Source organism: Piliocolobus tephrosceles, unplaced genomic scaffold (assembly GCF_002776525.5).
Source record: "Piliocolobus tephrosceles isolate RC106 unplaced genomic scaffold, ASM277652v3 unscaffolded_43816, whole genome shotgun sequence".
In the NCBI taxonomy this organism is placed as follows: Eukaryota; Metazoa; Chordata; class Mammalia; order Primates; family Cercopithecidae; genus Piliocolobus; species Piliocolobus tephrosceles.
In genome coordinates, this window is record NW_022328550.1 from 4548 (window position 1) to 19763 (window position 15216).

The window sequence follows — 15216 nt, forward strand, 5'->3', positions numbered from 1 at the left end:
TCAGAGGCCTGACTGGGAGGCATGGCCATTATCAACAGTGTATGAAGGTCATACATGACAGGGTCCCTTGGATCCAGTGGGCTCCTGAAGTGATTACATACTTGGACCACATCGCCTGAGCCCCTTGCAAAATTGCATTTAATGTTACACTGTTGGCTTTTGTAGAAACAGGCAACAAGACACTGTCATATAAAACTTTGTACTGCATTACAAGGCATAACCTTTAATAAATCCCAGTGGTACTTTCTGTGGGGAAGAGGGATGCTCATAGCCTATGGGGCGGCTGGAGAACTAGTCAGGGACCCTGAGGGCTCGATTTACACATTACATGGATGGGCCAAGGAGTTTACACTGAGGGCACTGGTAATACCTGTAATAGTCTTATAGTACTTATAAAGCAGTTTTGCACATAAAATACCGTCATGCACTTATAAGAAGTTTGTTCCTGGGCTGCTCCAAGTTAACTGTATTCATTTTCCCAGTGTTAGCACAGTATCTCAGGGAGTCTGATTGTATTTTTTATTTGTAATCTGTATCTTAGACTAAGGCCTAGAGATTTCAAACTGTTCTTTGCAATTCCTCTCATAATGAACCTCTGGTTCGGCAGGTTTTTTTTTTTTCTTCTTCTTAAGTTTTACCATTTTTGTTCCTATTTGGTTTTGTTGTTTTTAAATTGGGAACTGCTTCTAAAACAGAAGACATGAAAGGAGAATTAAAAACACAATATATGTGTGAGATAGAATTATTCAACTTAGCATTTATTAAACATCTACTATATGATAGACATTAGAAATAAAATGACTAGCAAGACCTGGTCCTTCCCCTCAGGAGTTCACAGAACGGCTGAAGCAACTGTCATATAAACTGTTATGCAGCGCAGAAACTACATAGACATTTGTGCGGGTTCAGACCACAGCAAATAGAGATGGGCAGAGTGGGATGGGGTAGGGGGTAAGGTGCTTGAAGTCTGCCTGGGTGGGAATTTGTGAAGTATGAAAAGGACTTCTGCCTGGGGGGTTGCAGCAGTAGAGGGAAGAGCACGGTCGGTACAATTGCATTGCAGGTGTGAAACGGCTTGATTTGTTCAAAGAATGATGGATCATTTAGTATTGTATAATGGATGGGAGGAGAGAAACACGGCGATCACAAAGGGCCATGTTTGCCAAGAAATAAAATATACTTGGAAAAAAAGAGTACGTATGTGTATATACGACAAAACTCGGGTGCATTCTGTAGGGACCGGCGAAGCCATTCCTTCAGATTTGCTCAGCATTGCCACGGGCCAGCTGCTGTTCCAGGCCGTGGGTTAGGAACCAGGAAGGGCATCGCTCCCACAGGGCCTACATCCTAACGGGCGTCGCCGCGGCGCGGCCGCGGGGCTGCGCAGGCCGAGGGCGCCGGGCTGTGCAAATTTCTTTGGAGCCGAGGTCTGTGGCCAGCGTCTTCGTCCGTCACAGCAGGGCTGACTGGCCACGGCGGCCATCTGCTAGAGCGCATTTCTTCCCATGAAACGCCATCTCCTCCGAAGTGCGGAGCGGACGCAGCCAAATCCACAAACACCGATAAGCTGGATCCACTTGAAGGAACCCAGGGCCAAAAAACTGCGGCGAGCAGCGCCTCGGGCCGGCTATTACCGGTTTTCTAAGCACTGGACAGCGTGAGCCGTGCCAGCCCTGTCTCGCCATCCCAGCCGAGGAGGGCAGCGCGATGGCTCTTCCCTGCCTTGAAACCAGCCCCACTGCCAGCCGCTCTCGCCCGCAGGGCATTTTCCGTGGCGTCCAACCGACCCTACGGCGGCCATGGCGAGCCATGTGGGAAAAAACACACCCACTGCCCACAGGCCACGCCCTTCCTGACTTCGCCCATGTGCCCCGCCCGTCCTGAGGGCCTCCCAACCTGCAGGGGGCGATGAAAGTCCACTTGCGCTTCGTTTGTAGCTGCTTCCGAGTCAGAGGTCAGACGGTCTAGCGCTGCGTGGGACATGGTGCAGCTGCGACCCCGCGCGTCTCGCGCCCCGGCGTCGGCGGAGGCGATGGTGGACGAGGGCCAGCCGGCCTCGGAGGAGGAGGAGGCGGAGCATGGGCTGTTGCTCGGTCAGCCCAGCAGCGGCGCGGCCGCCGAGCCGCTGGAGGAAGACGAGGAAGGGGATGATGAGTTTGACGACGAGGCCCCGGAGGAGCTGACTTTCGCCAGCGCCCAGGCGGAAGCGAGAGAAGAGGAGCGGCGAGTGCGGGAAACCGTGCGCAGGTTTGGAGCCCGCGGCCGGGCGGGGAGGACCGCGCCTTCTCGTCCCGCTTGTCTTTCCCTTTGCTGACTTGTCACCCTTCCTCCCAGGGATAAAACGCTCCTGAAGGAGAAGAGGAAGCGACGCGAGGAGCTGTTCATCGAACAGAAGGTTAGAGGATGGGGGGAGGTGTCTTATGAAAATAACCCGGCCTGCGGATAATTCCCGTGGTGGATGTAATTTGGGTTGGTAGGATATTGAGTGGGGGAAAAGTCACCAATATTTCCTGTGACAGTGGTAGAAAGATGCTTGGGCCGGGCGCAGCAGTACTTTAGCGGGACGAGGTGGGCGGAGCCCGGGATGTCGAGGCTGCCTTGAGCCTAGATCACACCACTGCGCTCCAGCCTGGGCGACAGAGCGAGAGACCCTGTCTCAAAAAAAAAAAAAAAGCTCGTCTGCTTTAGTATCCACCAACTGAAAATAAGAGGTTGCTGTGAGAATTAGGTGATTTGTAAACTGTAAGGGCTGTACAAGACTTGGTGTGTGGTTGCTTTGCCAGTTAACGGCTTTCAGTTTGTAACAGTGACCTGAGGGTTGGAATACCGTGGGCACCTTTTCCAGTTTTCATCAAGTCTTTCAGAGAATATGGAGTTTTGTGGACCCAATCTTCCCATAGCTTGGAGTGGAGGCAGTTTCCAACCTAATTCATTTCTTTGCCTAGATGTAGGGCATTCTTAAAAGTGGTAACTTCGGAAGCAACTCCGGACATACTGTGTGCATGACTTTATTAATTTTAAACGTTTTCATTCCAAAAGAAAAGAAAACTCCTTCCAGACACTATTTTAGAGAAGTTAACCACAGCTTCACAGACTAAGTAAGTAATGGATCTTCTAATATTACTTGCTTATATACACCCATCTTTGAATTAAATACTGGTACATTTATTTGACTCCATATAGCTGAAGGAATTGTAGAACCCCAATTTAAAAGCTACCTTGGTATATGAATTTGGTGCGAAAGGAGGAGGTAACTTTACGTTCCGCTTCTTATTTTGCCATTTTTTGAATTCCTGATCCCATTGTGTTCATTCAGTACATTTTGTTGATTGCCTGTCATTGTACTAGGGCAGAGTAGGTGGTGGTGAATACGAAGTGTTTTGAATCATTTAGTGGGATAGCAGGCACTTATCCACAGGCTCTGAAAACTCAATTTGTCCCATACTTGCCTTACCTACCACCAACCTGTCCTTCATCCCTGTTCCCCACTTCATTTAGCATCTTTGGTGTTTTATGGTTTAAAGCGAAAAGGTATAGTCGTCCTTAGGAATCGGTCAAACTTTACTAAATTTAGCCTTCTAAATATTTGTATTTTTTTTTTCCTATCCTCTTTCTCTCTCCTTAAGGCTTTAAATTCAGAAATTTAGCCCCTTTTTGCTTAGGCCAGTGGCTCTCAAATTTTCAGTAAAAAAACTTTACCAAGAGTTACTCAGATCCTGAATACATTAAACATAAGAGCAAATCTATTTGGTGGCAAATTCCCTTTCATCTTTTAAAACCAAGCCCAAGTGTCATCTTTACCTTTTCATTTGGCCCGCCCACCTCCCATCACTTCTGCTTTTGTGTGGCCTTTCTCCTGTGCAAATGCTTCTGTATTGTGTTCTGTCCATTTACATTTCTCTCTCCATTGTTCACTGTCTCCTGTGCCTACACTATTAAATTAATCCTTTGTGATTTCTCCAAATGAAATGAGGCAGGCCTACTACCATTCACTTCATATTTCAAATACTATATAACTTAAGTCTTTGGAAGCCTGCTAATAGGCTTTCAGATTTAAATTGTGAAGATCTTCCAGTGATTGAGAGTTGGTGGCAGTGTACTGGGGAGCGACTGTTGCTTTCCAAACTGAGAGCTCCTGAGTAGAAATTGAGGGTGTTGGTAATGAAAGGGGGTGTCTTGCTTGTAAAGCCAGATGAAATAATGTAACATGTTTTAAGTAACCTTTGCTATCTGCCATTCCAGTCAGTGGTTTTGTTTTTTTCTCTTAGTGTCAAGAAATCGCCAGGAAAGGTCAAAGAAGGTATGACTATTCTAATTTAAATAACTTCTCATGTAAGTGTCAAATGCACTTGCAGATGTTTCCAGTCAAATATGAATGGCCCTTAGAAAGCCAGTACCGGCCTGGCCAAGGTTAGCTGGGGCCTATTCCCTGTATTTCATACAAATAAAAACTGTATCCACATGGGTCTGTAGTGGATGCTTAAAGTGAACTCCAGTAAATTTCCTGATTTATTTTTACGTGAATGCTGATTAGCAAATGTAACTCCATTTTTTAGTTAATTTGCAAAAGAAAAATGAAGACTGTGAAAAAGGAAACGACTCCAAGAAAGTTAAAGTACAAAAAGTACAGTCTGTCAGGTAACGAGTCTTTTGTTTCATTTGGGATGTAAAGGAGACCTGTAAGAGTTAAAGTATTGGCTAACATGGGAAATATTTTAATTAGTAGTAATTTCAGATTGGATTCTCTGTGAAAAAATCAGTTTTGGGCTGGGCACGGTGGCTCACACTTGTAATCCCAGCACTTTGGGAGGCTGAAGCAGGTGGATTGCTTGAGTGCAGGATTTCAAGACCAGCCTGGGCAACATGGTAAAGCCCAGTCTCTACACAAAATAAAAAAAGTAAGCTGGGCGTGCTGGTGTGCTCTACTAAAATATGAGTGTTAGTCTGTTTCTTGTAGTCCTGTAATTTAGTTTTATCCTATCTGTGCATATACAAAATTAGTTTCATTTATCACGGTGAGACAAAGGATAAAAATATTTTAAAGCAAGCATGTAGGCCGGGTGCAGTGGCTCACGCCCGTAATCCCAGCACTTTGGGAGGCTGAGGCAGGCAAGTTGCTTGAACCTGGGAGGCAGAGGTTGCAATGAGCTGAGATCACGCAGCCTGAGTGACAGAGAGAGACTCTGTCTCGGCGGGGGGGGAAAAAAGCAAGCATGTATTAATTCTTATTTAACCTTTTATATTGATCAACAGCCAGAATAAAAGCTACTTGGCCGTAAGGCTAAAAGACCAAGATCTGAGAGATTCAAGGCAACAAGCAGCACAAGCCTTCATACATAATTCATTATATGGGCCAGGAACCAACAGGACTACTGGTAATTTTTTTATGGACTATTTTCCTCACTTTTTACTGCAAATAAAACTATGAAATGATAAATACCTTTCTTTTCTAGTAAATAAGTTCCTGTCTCTTGCCAACAAGAGGTTACCAGTGAAAAAGGCTGCTGTCCAGTTTTTGAATAATGCTTGGGGTAAGATCCAGCTTTATTCTCCTGTCTCTTAATAGGTTTATATGTTGAATAATGTTGTTTTGAAGGAGATAGTTCATAATTATACTTTTGCCCCTTATAATGGCTTATATAACTTGTGAGAAACAGGTCAGTGTAGTATGTGTATATACATCTAATGTATAATAAGCCCACCCAGTTTTAGTAATTACATTCATATAGAGAATTATAAAAATTTTGAGTTATGTTTCTCTAATACTCTTATGCACAACTTTCTATTCTAGGAATCCAGAAAAAACAAAATGCCAAGAGGTTTAAAAGACGGTGGATGGTCAGAAAGATGAAAACTAAGAAGTAAATCAATGCTAAATGAAGAATCTGTACTTTGTATGTATAGAATTTATCTAATAAATTATTGGTAGATCATTTTAAAGGATCATTATAAAAATCATAAACCTATTTGAGGAATTACTCAACCACATTTCATTCTTCTGGAGTAGAATTGTGCCTTGCAATCCTAGAGGAAAAAGTGGTTTAAGAAGGAATTTTCTTTTTAATGTATTTAACTGAATTCAAGCCATACTTATACCAGCAATAGCACCTCATCTTCTCTCCCCGACTAGCGGGTGGGAGGGGTGGCAAAAATGGCACGGACAGAAAGGAGAAACGGACATTCCAGAAAAGTCTCCAACTGCAGCCCTTAGACAACTTGCTGTTAAAGATTCAGTGGACAAAATACAGCTAACAGCTTTTAAGTTTTTACTTTTAACCAGTCTGGGGATTTGCTTGCCTGGTGAGTCGCATAATGCCATATTATGAATATGAAAAAAATGAAGTTAATTTCCTGTTGCCTTTCTGTGTCACCCATAATATCAGGTTTAACCCTAAACCAGGGATGCCAGTAAACTGAAGGCAGTTTTAGGTTGTAGAACTCAGATTAATTGTAGAAACCATTAATTTTAATTGCTCTAATTTTCATATTAATCATAAAAAGTATGCAAGTACCTAATATATAAACTCAATTGACACTGTATCTGTAGAAGTAAATTTTTAATGGCTGGTTAATTATATCACTACATTTTATTGCAATATAGTACTCATTTAAGCACTTAAAAATGGAAGGTGTACAAAGATTAAATTAAGACACGGTAAATTGACTAAATATTTGGTTTTTATATAAATAAAGGTCATAACCACACCGTTGACATGTAATACTGTTATAATACAACAGTTAAACTTGTGAGTCTACAACAGAAGTCATCTGTAGTTAAACAGGAAACAAAGTTGAAAAAGACCATGTTAAAACAAAACTACTGGGACTAACAGGTCGGGATTGTAAGTAGCAACAAACATATTCACTCAGCTCCTGAGTATTTCAAGTTTTACAGTACACATTAAAAATGATTTCTTCCATCAACACTATAAATTCAAACTGTCGGATGTTTATGCATTTTGCAAGTTACACTGATTGAATGCTTATATGGGAGTGGGGGTCGGAACATCTCCCAATTTGAAGTTTACATCACCCACATGCTAACACAAACACAACTTGTTCCATTTCCTTCCCCTCTCTCCCCCCTCCCCCACAAAGAAGGCAGGATTTTTGGTTTCTTTTAGGTAATTGTTTTAAAGGATTTGTGATGATCAATTTGAACGTCTGAAATTCAGTAATATTTAACTCTTAGACAACTAAGAGGTTAAAGATGGAAAATAATTTCTCCTAACACTAAGTTAGAAAATCATTTGCATCATGCTGTAAACTAGGAAGCAATGTAAAGCGACAAAAACCTGTCCCCAGTACATAATTTAAAAAATCTAAATTTCAAATCAGCAGAGCTGGTCTACTTCCATGTTGACTATATGCCACAATATAAGTGTGAGCTCTTGAAATGCATAGCTAATGTAGGTAGTCTTCCACTGTGGCAAATGCACAGGATCCAATTCCTGATCGAGCCATCAGTCCTAGACATTGTGTGGCCTGTCCCATTGCTAGGGCAAGTGGAGGTTGCTTTGGCAGATTGTGGGTTTCTGAGGAAAAATAATTTAAAAATGAAAACAGCAATTAGCAAGACATTTTAAAAAACATTTCAATCAGGAGAATACTGCATGACTTTAAAAACTACCACTCCCATACTATGAAATATCAGCAAATGAAGGTTCCTAAGCAAAAGATAGATACCTTGGACGTACTATTCTACTATTCTGACAAGGTAGTACGGGTATTTTGTATTCAGCGATAAGATAAACTCTTGCAGAATCAGACTTTTAAAGTATCAGATACTAAAAAACTGATTTCCATATTAACTATGATGGGAAAGGTACAACTTTTTATCTGGTATTTGGAGTGGAGAGTAAGGAATTATTTCCCTTCTGGTTGATCAAAGTCAGCTGATAATAAAACTAAAAATGCACCAGGTTTTCATTACGAGTTTCCACTGATGGGTTCTTCCACCTCTGTGGATGGGACAAAACTGAGGCTGCCTAGCCATCTCCAAGGCATATATAGGTAATGTTATTTGGGCTGGCAGGGAGTAGGTGTTGGTGGTGACAGTGAGAGAACATACAGCAGAGCCACCCTGCAGTTTTGGAGGTGCTAATTTACAATGGACAGTTCAGACATTTTAAAAAAATGCCAATAAGTTTTCAGGGTCCTGCATATCGTAAGTTTCTTTGTCAGACATTTGTAGTACAAATGCAATAATTACCAAAATTTGTTCCTTGCCAGAGATGAAAAAAATGAACTAATGGTAAAAGTGGCCAGACTCGGCCGGGCGCGGTGGCTCAAGCCTGTAATCCCAGCACTTTGGGAGGCCGAGACGGGCGGATCACGAGGTCAGGAGATCGAGACCATCCTGGCTAACACTGTGAAACCCCGTCTCTACTAAAAAATACAAAAAACTAGCCGGGCGAGGTGGCGGGCGCCTGTAGTCCCAGCTACTCCGGAGGCTGAGGCAGGAGAATGGCGAAAATCCGGGAGGCGGAGCTTGCAGTGAGCTGAGATCTGGCCACTGCACTCAAGCCCCAGCGACAGAGCAAGACTCCGTCTCAAAAAAAAAAAAAAAAAAAAGTGGCCAGACTCAGAAGCTGGTAATTTCTCTTTATGAGAAGGCAATGTCCAACTAATCAATAAAATTGCTAATCAGTTCTTTATAGGCACAGTTGACAACAAAGGGCAAAAACAGTGACACATGGCTAGGAAGGCTCCATATGGTTTAACTCCACTCTTGGTTCAGAGGATGCAAATTGATGGTGGGAGAAAGAAGAAGAAATTTGCAAAAGGGAAAAAGCATAATATCAAAAAGAAGCAAATTCAGGAGTTAGAAAACAAAACAAAAACAGGATTAAGAATAAAAGTGTGCAAAAAAGGCACGTAGACTGGTGAGAAAGTATGGTGTCTTGAGGGTTCACAGGGAAGACCGTGCTCAAAGGCAAGCATCTACAGGGAATATTTTTTAAATTTTATTTTGGTCAAAGGAAGCATCTGGTGATACATCTTTAACTTTTTTGGATAGATGAAATTTTCATAACACTATATACAGATGGCCCTACATAAATAGCATGGTATTTATAAACATACATACCCATCTATAGCAATTTAATAATTGTGTCATTAATTTTATAGGAATCACATGCATTTATATTAATAAGATTAAGCACTATTTATAGCTGATTCTACATAATATAGCACAATATGTCAGAGTACATGTGTCTATAGATAATGGTGCTCAAAAGAACTCAAGAAATTAAAGAAAACGGGTCACTTTTTCTCAAATTCTTTCCAAGATTAGTATCATCTAATAATTAGGTCTTAATGATTACCTACAATATGATAACTTCGAAAAGACAATTATAGTAAACCATAATTTTCTGTACAATTCCAGCATTATTACTAAGTTACTTTTATCAATGGAGCTAAATGAATTTTGTAGAACCAATGAAAATATAACACATTAACCAAAGAAAATTCACATTTATATACAAATCCTGAATTTCAGAGAACTACAGCACTAAGGACACTACTATTCCCAAACTGCGGTACTGATCCTTAACAAATTAATAAATTTTCTAAGGACAAAGAAACAGACTGAGGCTCAAATATGAATGCTTTTGCTTGCTTCCTTTACATTCTTGCCAGAAGAGTCCTGGCCCTCATTTGCAAGTCTCCTTATCTAAACTACTCTTTCATCTACTTTTTGTGGCACTGCCCTCATCTTCCTAAAATAGTTCGAAATATGTGACTAAAAGTCTCTGAACGTTGCAGGGCCAAACAGCACAGCACAGACTTCTAAACTAGACTGGAGTCCCAATTATACCTGGGAATTGGACTCTAAAGTCAAATAAAAACTCACTCTTTACGCAAATTACCTTTGATGAGAACTGCCCAAAATTCAAATTTGTTTTATGTAAACAATCGACCATACCACATTTATATAGAAATGCACAATATGTGCAGTTACACAATTCATACAAGAAGTATTTGTTCAGTATATAAATACTATAATCATACACTCTACAGTGAGTTGCTCATAGGAATGGCAACCAAGCAGGAACATCGAATTAAGAGTTTCGCACTTCATGCTCACTCCTGGCTAAAGCCTCACCTTTTAAATTGCTTTTCTCTTCCTCACCCACTCTTTTTATTGGGTGAGGGTATGTAGTTGAATCTGGCTAATATAAATGCAAACAGAATTTGACATCAAAGCTTGGTCCTGCAGGTACTCACAAGTCACCTGGAAGGCCCTTGTGCTCGTATTCATAAGCATGGTGGGAGCTGTAATACCTGTGGCTTAGGCTGCCGCTACCCATTGCAAATAGCTCAAGCAAAATGGTGGGGAACAAGGTAGCAGGGGAGCACCAGGTAGGAATCCTGTCCTCTACTGGATCAGTTTGAGCTTCTCTGATACTCAAGCTCTTCACTCCCTTATTTCCATTCTCATTCTCTCCATCAAAACCTCTATTTCTTGACCTTGATTTTCTTCAAATGTACCCTGTTCCCTTCTAGCCTAACTCTTGTGACAATTATTAATCTATGTTCTTGTTAACATTCTCCGATTCCTTCTACAACAGCCAAACTAGAGAATGCCATGCAATTGCTAGCCTAGAAATCAGTAGCAGAAAATGCCTTTCACTACAGAGGGCTGTAAGGAATGTCTCTGGTAGGGCAATAGTTTGAATTACACAAAAGAACCACCAAATCTCTCATTCAAATGAGAGTAGACATTCGTGGCTACCAGAAATGCTTACATACATGCACAAAAAAACTTCTATTTCCCAAACATCCCAAGTTGTACCCTGTTTTACTGTTTTTATTCTACTTAAATCCATTTGAATCTGGAATTAAAGGAGGGGGGTTTCTATATTTTAGGTATTTTTATATTTTAAAAATATAGAAAACATCCTCCTTATGATTTTACCAAAGTACAAATGCCAGTACAAACACCCTCGCTTAAATTTTCAGAGAATCTAGTTGAAATTGTGCTTTATTTGGCTTTACTTACCTAATATTGCACTGTTAAGAGCTGAGCACACAGGTTCTCTCTGAATCGGGTCAAGCTGATTTCCAACTGGGCTGTTCCAGGGATCTGAATATGCTAGTAAACTGAATGCATCCTGTTGAAAACACACCAATTCTGTTTTAATTCAAATAGTTCAACTCTTATGCTCACAAATGTTTCCAAGTTGGGAGGTAAAATTTCCAAGTTGGGAGGCTTCCAGGCACTAGACTAATGTAACCTTTAAACCCAGTTACTCCTAGCACTAGGATGCTCTACATTTTTGAACAATTAAATTATGCAGCAAAGCCTAATTTATTTTCATTTTTCCTGTGGACAGCTATTCTCAATTCATCTTCCTCCCATCCCTAAACACAAAACAAAACAAAACAAAAAAAAAATTCAAAGGAATGAACTAGTACAGGTGTAGGGAGTGGAGGGCAAAACATTCAGTTTTACTTCACAATTTATTACTACTGATAGGAATGTGACAGTCAAAGGAGAGGGCCTGCCTGCATTTCCTTTTTTCAACAGATTTAGGAACTGGACACATCTCACTGGATGTCATCTTCTCAAATTCAGTTATGAAAAAATTGAACAGGCTGCCCTTCAGGACCTGTTTTATGCATTCAGTTATTTCCAGCTACTCTCAAGCCACTCTTCTTCAAAACTTAAAATAACTGACAGTCTTCTTTTCAAACAACTACTTTATATTTTTGTCTTCTTTCTGTGGGAGGCACATACTAACGGTGGTTTCAGATACTGGCTTCAAATCCAAGCCCCACCACTAACTGGCTGTGTGGCCTTTGGCAAGTAACTGGTGATGATAACCAAAGAAATGCAAATAAGCAATTTTAAGATACTAACATGTTAAACCCACTAAAGTAGCATTAATGTAATAGTGCCATTGGTACGTTCTTTTATTACTGCTGGTAAAAGTTGGTAGAGGGTTTCTGAAAACCAGTATAGCAACATATAGTGAGAGCCACAATAATGTTCATATTATTTGACTCAATTCTATTTCTAGAACTTTATCTCAGTGGAATAATGTGAAGAAACAAAGATGCATGTATAAAGATGTCACTAAAGCATCTGACATAAAAGCAAATGGAAAAATCCAACAACAAAGCAATGTTGAAATAAACCTATACAGCAACAATAAAATATCATGGAGCCTTTTGTGTTTTTTGAGACAGGGTCTCGCTATGTCACCCAGGCTGGAGTGCGGTGGTGCAATCACAGCTCACTGCAGCCTTGAACTCCTAGGATCAAGCAATCCTCTTGCCTCAGCCTCCCAAAGTGTTGGGATTACAGGTGTGAGCCACCACACCCAGCGTCGTGTAGCCATTTAAAAATAATTGGAAGTAATACATAGAAACTGGGAGGAAATAAATTCTTACGACAAAACAAAATAGTGCCACAACGGTTATTAGCTAGTTAAAATATATGCACATGGGACTTAAGGCACAAAACTGAAAATACCTGAAATATGTAGCATTATGGGTTATTTTAAAGCAAAAAACATTACCTCAGTGGAATAACTTCTGAGAGAAAATGTGACATCATTTAGGTAGGATTTTCAAATTGTACTCATATTTGGTTTAGAATCTGGAGCAGTTTCTAAATAGGGTGACTCTCGATGGTTCTATTGCTACTTCAGTTACTAGACTAAAGGCTCCCTGCAGGCTGGGGCTGTTCATTCATACTGGACTTTCCAGAGTCCCTACAACAATGCCTCTCCACACTGCAAAAACTCAATCAACAGCTGCTCAACAAACAATTTAAGAGTTCTTTTGGGAGCCAATGGAAGACGTAGCAGATAATGAACAAAGACAACAGGAAAAGAGGAAAGACTGAAAAAACTAAAAGGAAAAAGGTCAAGAGAAACTGTGTGCCACCTGACCTTCAACATTAATCAAATCTCCCTGTCTCTCGTGTGTGTGTTTGGATGTGCATGAACTTCTCAGTCACATGACTCAAAGTTTATGCAAACCAAAAATTGAGATTTTTTAAAAAATGCTACAATTACAAGTGAACTGAAGTGATGAATAAAAAGAAGTGGAATGATTTCTAAACCTGTTTTCCCTTCATGTTGCCCTAAATCATCCAGCCTTTGTTCTTTGGCTACTTACAAGGTGGGTCAGTTACTCACCTTATCCCTATCTAGATCAAGGTAAGTTTGGGAAATGAGATGGAAGCAGCTCAGAGTATTAAGAAAGTCTCTGAAAATAGCTGGCATTTGCTTAGAAGTTAGAGGTGCAAAATCAAAGATATCTATATACTCTTTAGATGAAGATGATACATCTTCACACACTTCAGTTTATAACCAAGGAGTATCTCTGGGAATTGGCCATATAATGCCATCTTCTGAGCTTCATGTAAATAAGAATCAAACACAAAGTAAGCTAATGGAGTATAATCTTAAATTTTCAAAGGTACTTCGTCCTGCTCAATTAGCATGAGGTTTTAACAAGAAAGCCAAGTCAGATAGCCTAGTGTAAAAACAGTCTACGAATTCTTAAAAAAAAAAAAAAAAAAAAAAAAAAAATTCTTATTTCCAAATATGCCCTAAAACAACAGTACTCAAAGTATGGTTCAGGGATACCTGGGTCCAAGAACCTTTCAGGGGGTCTGTGAAGTCAAAATTATTTTTATAATAGTACTAAGATGTTCCTTGCCCTTTTCTCTTTCATTTCCTCATGACTATACAGTGGAATTTTCCAGGGGCACATGATGTGGTATCACAACAGACTAAAGGCAGTCTGGTCTTGTATGTGAATACAGCTCACCCATTAAACCAAGCAATAAAGAGACTTAACAAAAAAATATAAAGCAATGCCACTCTTCTCATTTTTCTTTTTTTTTTAAGAGACAAGGTCTCACTATGTTGTGCAGGCTAAACCTGAACTCCTGGGCTCAAGTGATCCTCCTGCCTCAGCCTCCTGAGTAGCTGGGATTGGAGCCATGCACCACTGTGCCAGCTCTTCTTTTTGTTTGGGGAAGATAATTATTTTTCATAAAAATAACTTGCTACTTATTTAATGGATTTATTTTAAAATGAATAGTTTTAATTTTAATAAGGTAAATATCGATAGATGTTACACATTATATAAACAAAAACTCTTCGGGGATCCTTTTTTTTTTTTGAGACAGAGTTTCACTCTTGTTGCCCAGGCTGGAGTGCAATGGGGCGATCTCGACTCACCGCAACCTCCACCTCCCCAGTTCAAGCGAGTCTCCTACCTCAGTCCCCCGAGTAGCTGGGATTACAGGCATGCGCCACCACACCCGGCTAATTTTTTGTATTTTTAGTAGAGACGGGGTTTCTCCATGTTGGTCAGGCTGGTCTCGAACTCCCGACCTCAGGTGATCCACCCGCCTTGGCCTTCCAAAGTGCTGAGATTACAGGCATGAGCCACCGTGCCTGGCCCCTTAATAATTTTTAAAGGATTCAGACACCAAGTATGTTGAAAACAACTGCCCTAAGACATCCTCAGTACCAACCAAAGAAGTACTCAGTTTCCAAATGGATAATTTTAGACACCTAAAATAACTTAATAAAGAGCCTAAATGTTAAGTTTCTTCTTAGCACTCCTAGTACCAGAAAAAGTTCTACCAAGTTGCATAATAATGAAAATTCCCAATGTGGAAAAATCTATTTTACTTTTCAAATGAATTCTACTTCAATTTAATAAACACAGATTGACTACCTTAGTGCTACACAATGGAGGCATAATCAATTAAGATAAATATTTAAAAGGGGAAGAGTTAAGCTGGACACAGTGGCTCATGCCTATAATCCCAGCATTTTCAGAGGTCAAGGCAGGAGGATTGCTTGAGGCCCAGAGTTCAAGACCAGCCTTGGAAACACAGTGAGACCTCATCTCTACAAAGTTTAAAAATAAAAAATAAATAAATACGAAAAAGAGGAGTTTTGGCAGTCTGACTTCATGGAAATCTTAATCTCCTCAGGCAAATATGGACAGTCATTTTCCAGGTATACGAACGTCTGATTTGACTTTTTTTTTTTTTTTTGAGAGGGAGTCTGGCTCTGTCGTCCAGGCTGGAGTGCAGTGGCGTAATCTTGGCTCACTGCAACCTCTGCCTCTCGGGTTCATGCCATTCTCCTGCCTTAGCCTCCTAAGTAACTGGGACTACAGGCGCCCGCCACCACGCCCGGCTAATTTTTTGTATTTTTAGTAGAGACGGGGTTTCAC

At 40.6% G+C, this 15216-nt stretch overlaps 1 protein-coding gene and 1 long non-coding RNA gene across 2 annotated transcripts; one reads left to right on the plus strand and one right to left on the minus strand.

Moving 5' to 3' along the window:
• Positions 1-1930: 1930 nt before the first annotated feature.
• On the plus strand, positions 1931-6705 carry LOC113224141 (nucleolar protein 7). Its single transcript, XM_026453424.2, has 8 exons — positions 1931-2247; positions 2335-2395; positions 3040-3098; positions 4269-4300; positions 4557-4638; positions 5254-5375; positions 5454-5531; positions 5792-6705. The coding sequence occupies exons 1-8, from the start codon at positions 1982-1984 to the stop codon at positions 5863-5865; spliced, it is 774 nt and encodes a 257-aa protein (XP_026309209.1). The 5' UTR covers positions 1931-1981; the 3' UTR covers positions 5866-6705.
• On the minus strand, positions 6541-11158 carry LOC113224142. The gene is made up of 2 exons (XR_003309045.2): positions 11006-11158; positions 6541-7535 (listed from the first exon to the last, which is right to left on the minus strand). It is a non-coding gene; the product is annotated as an uncharacterized LOC113224142 (long non-coding RNA).
• Between the last annotated feature and the right edge of the window lie 4058 nt (positions 11159-15216).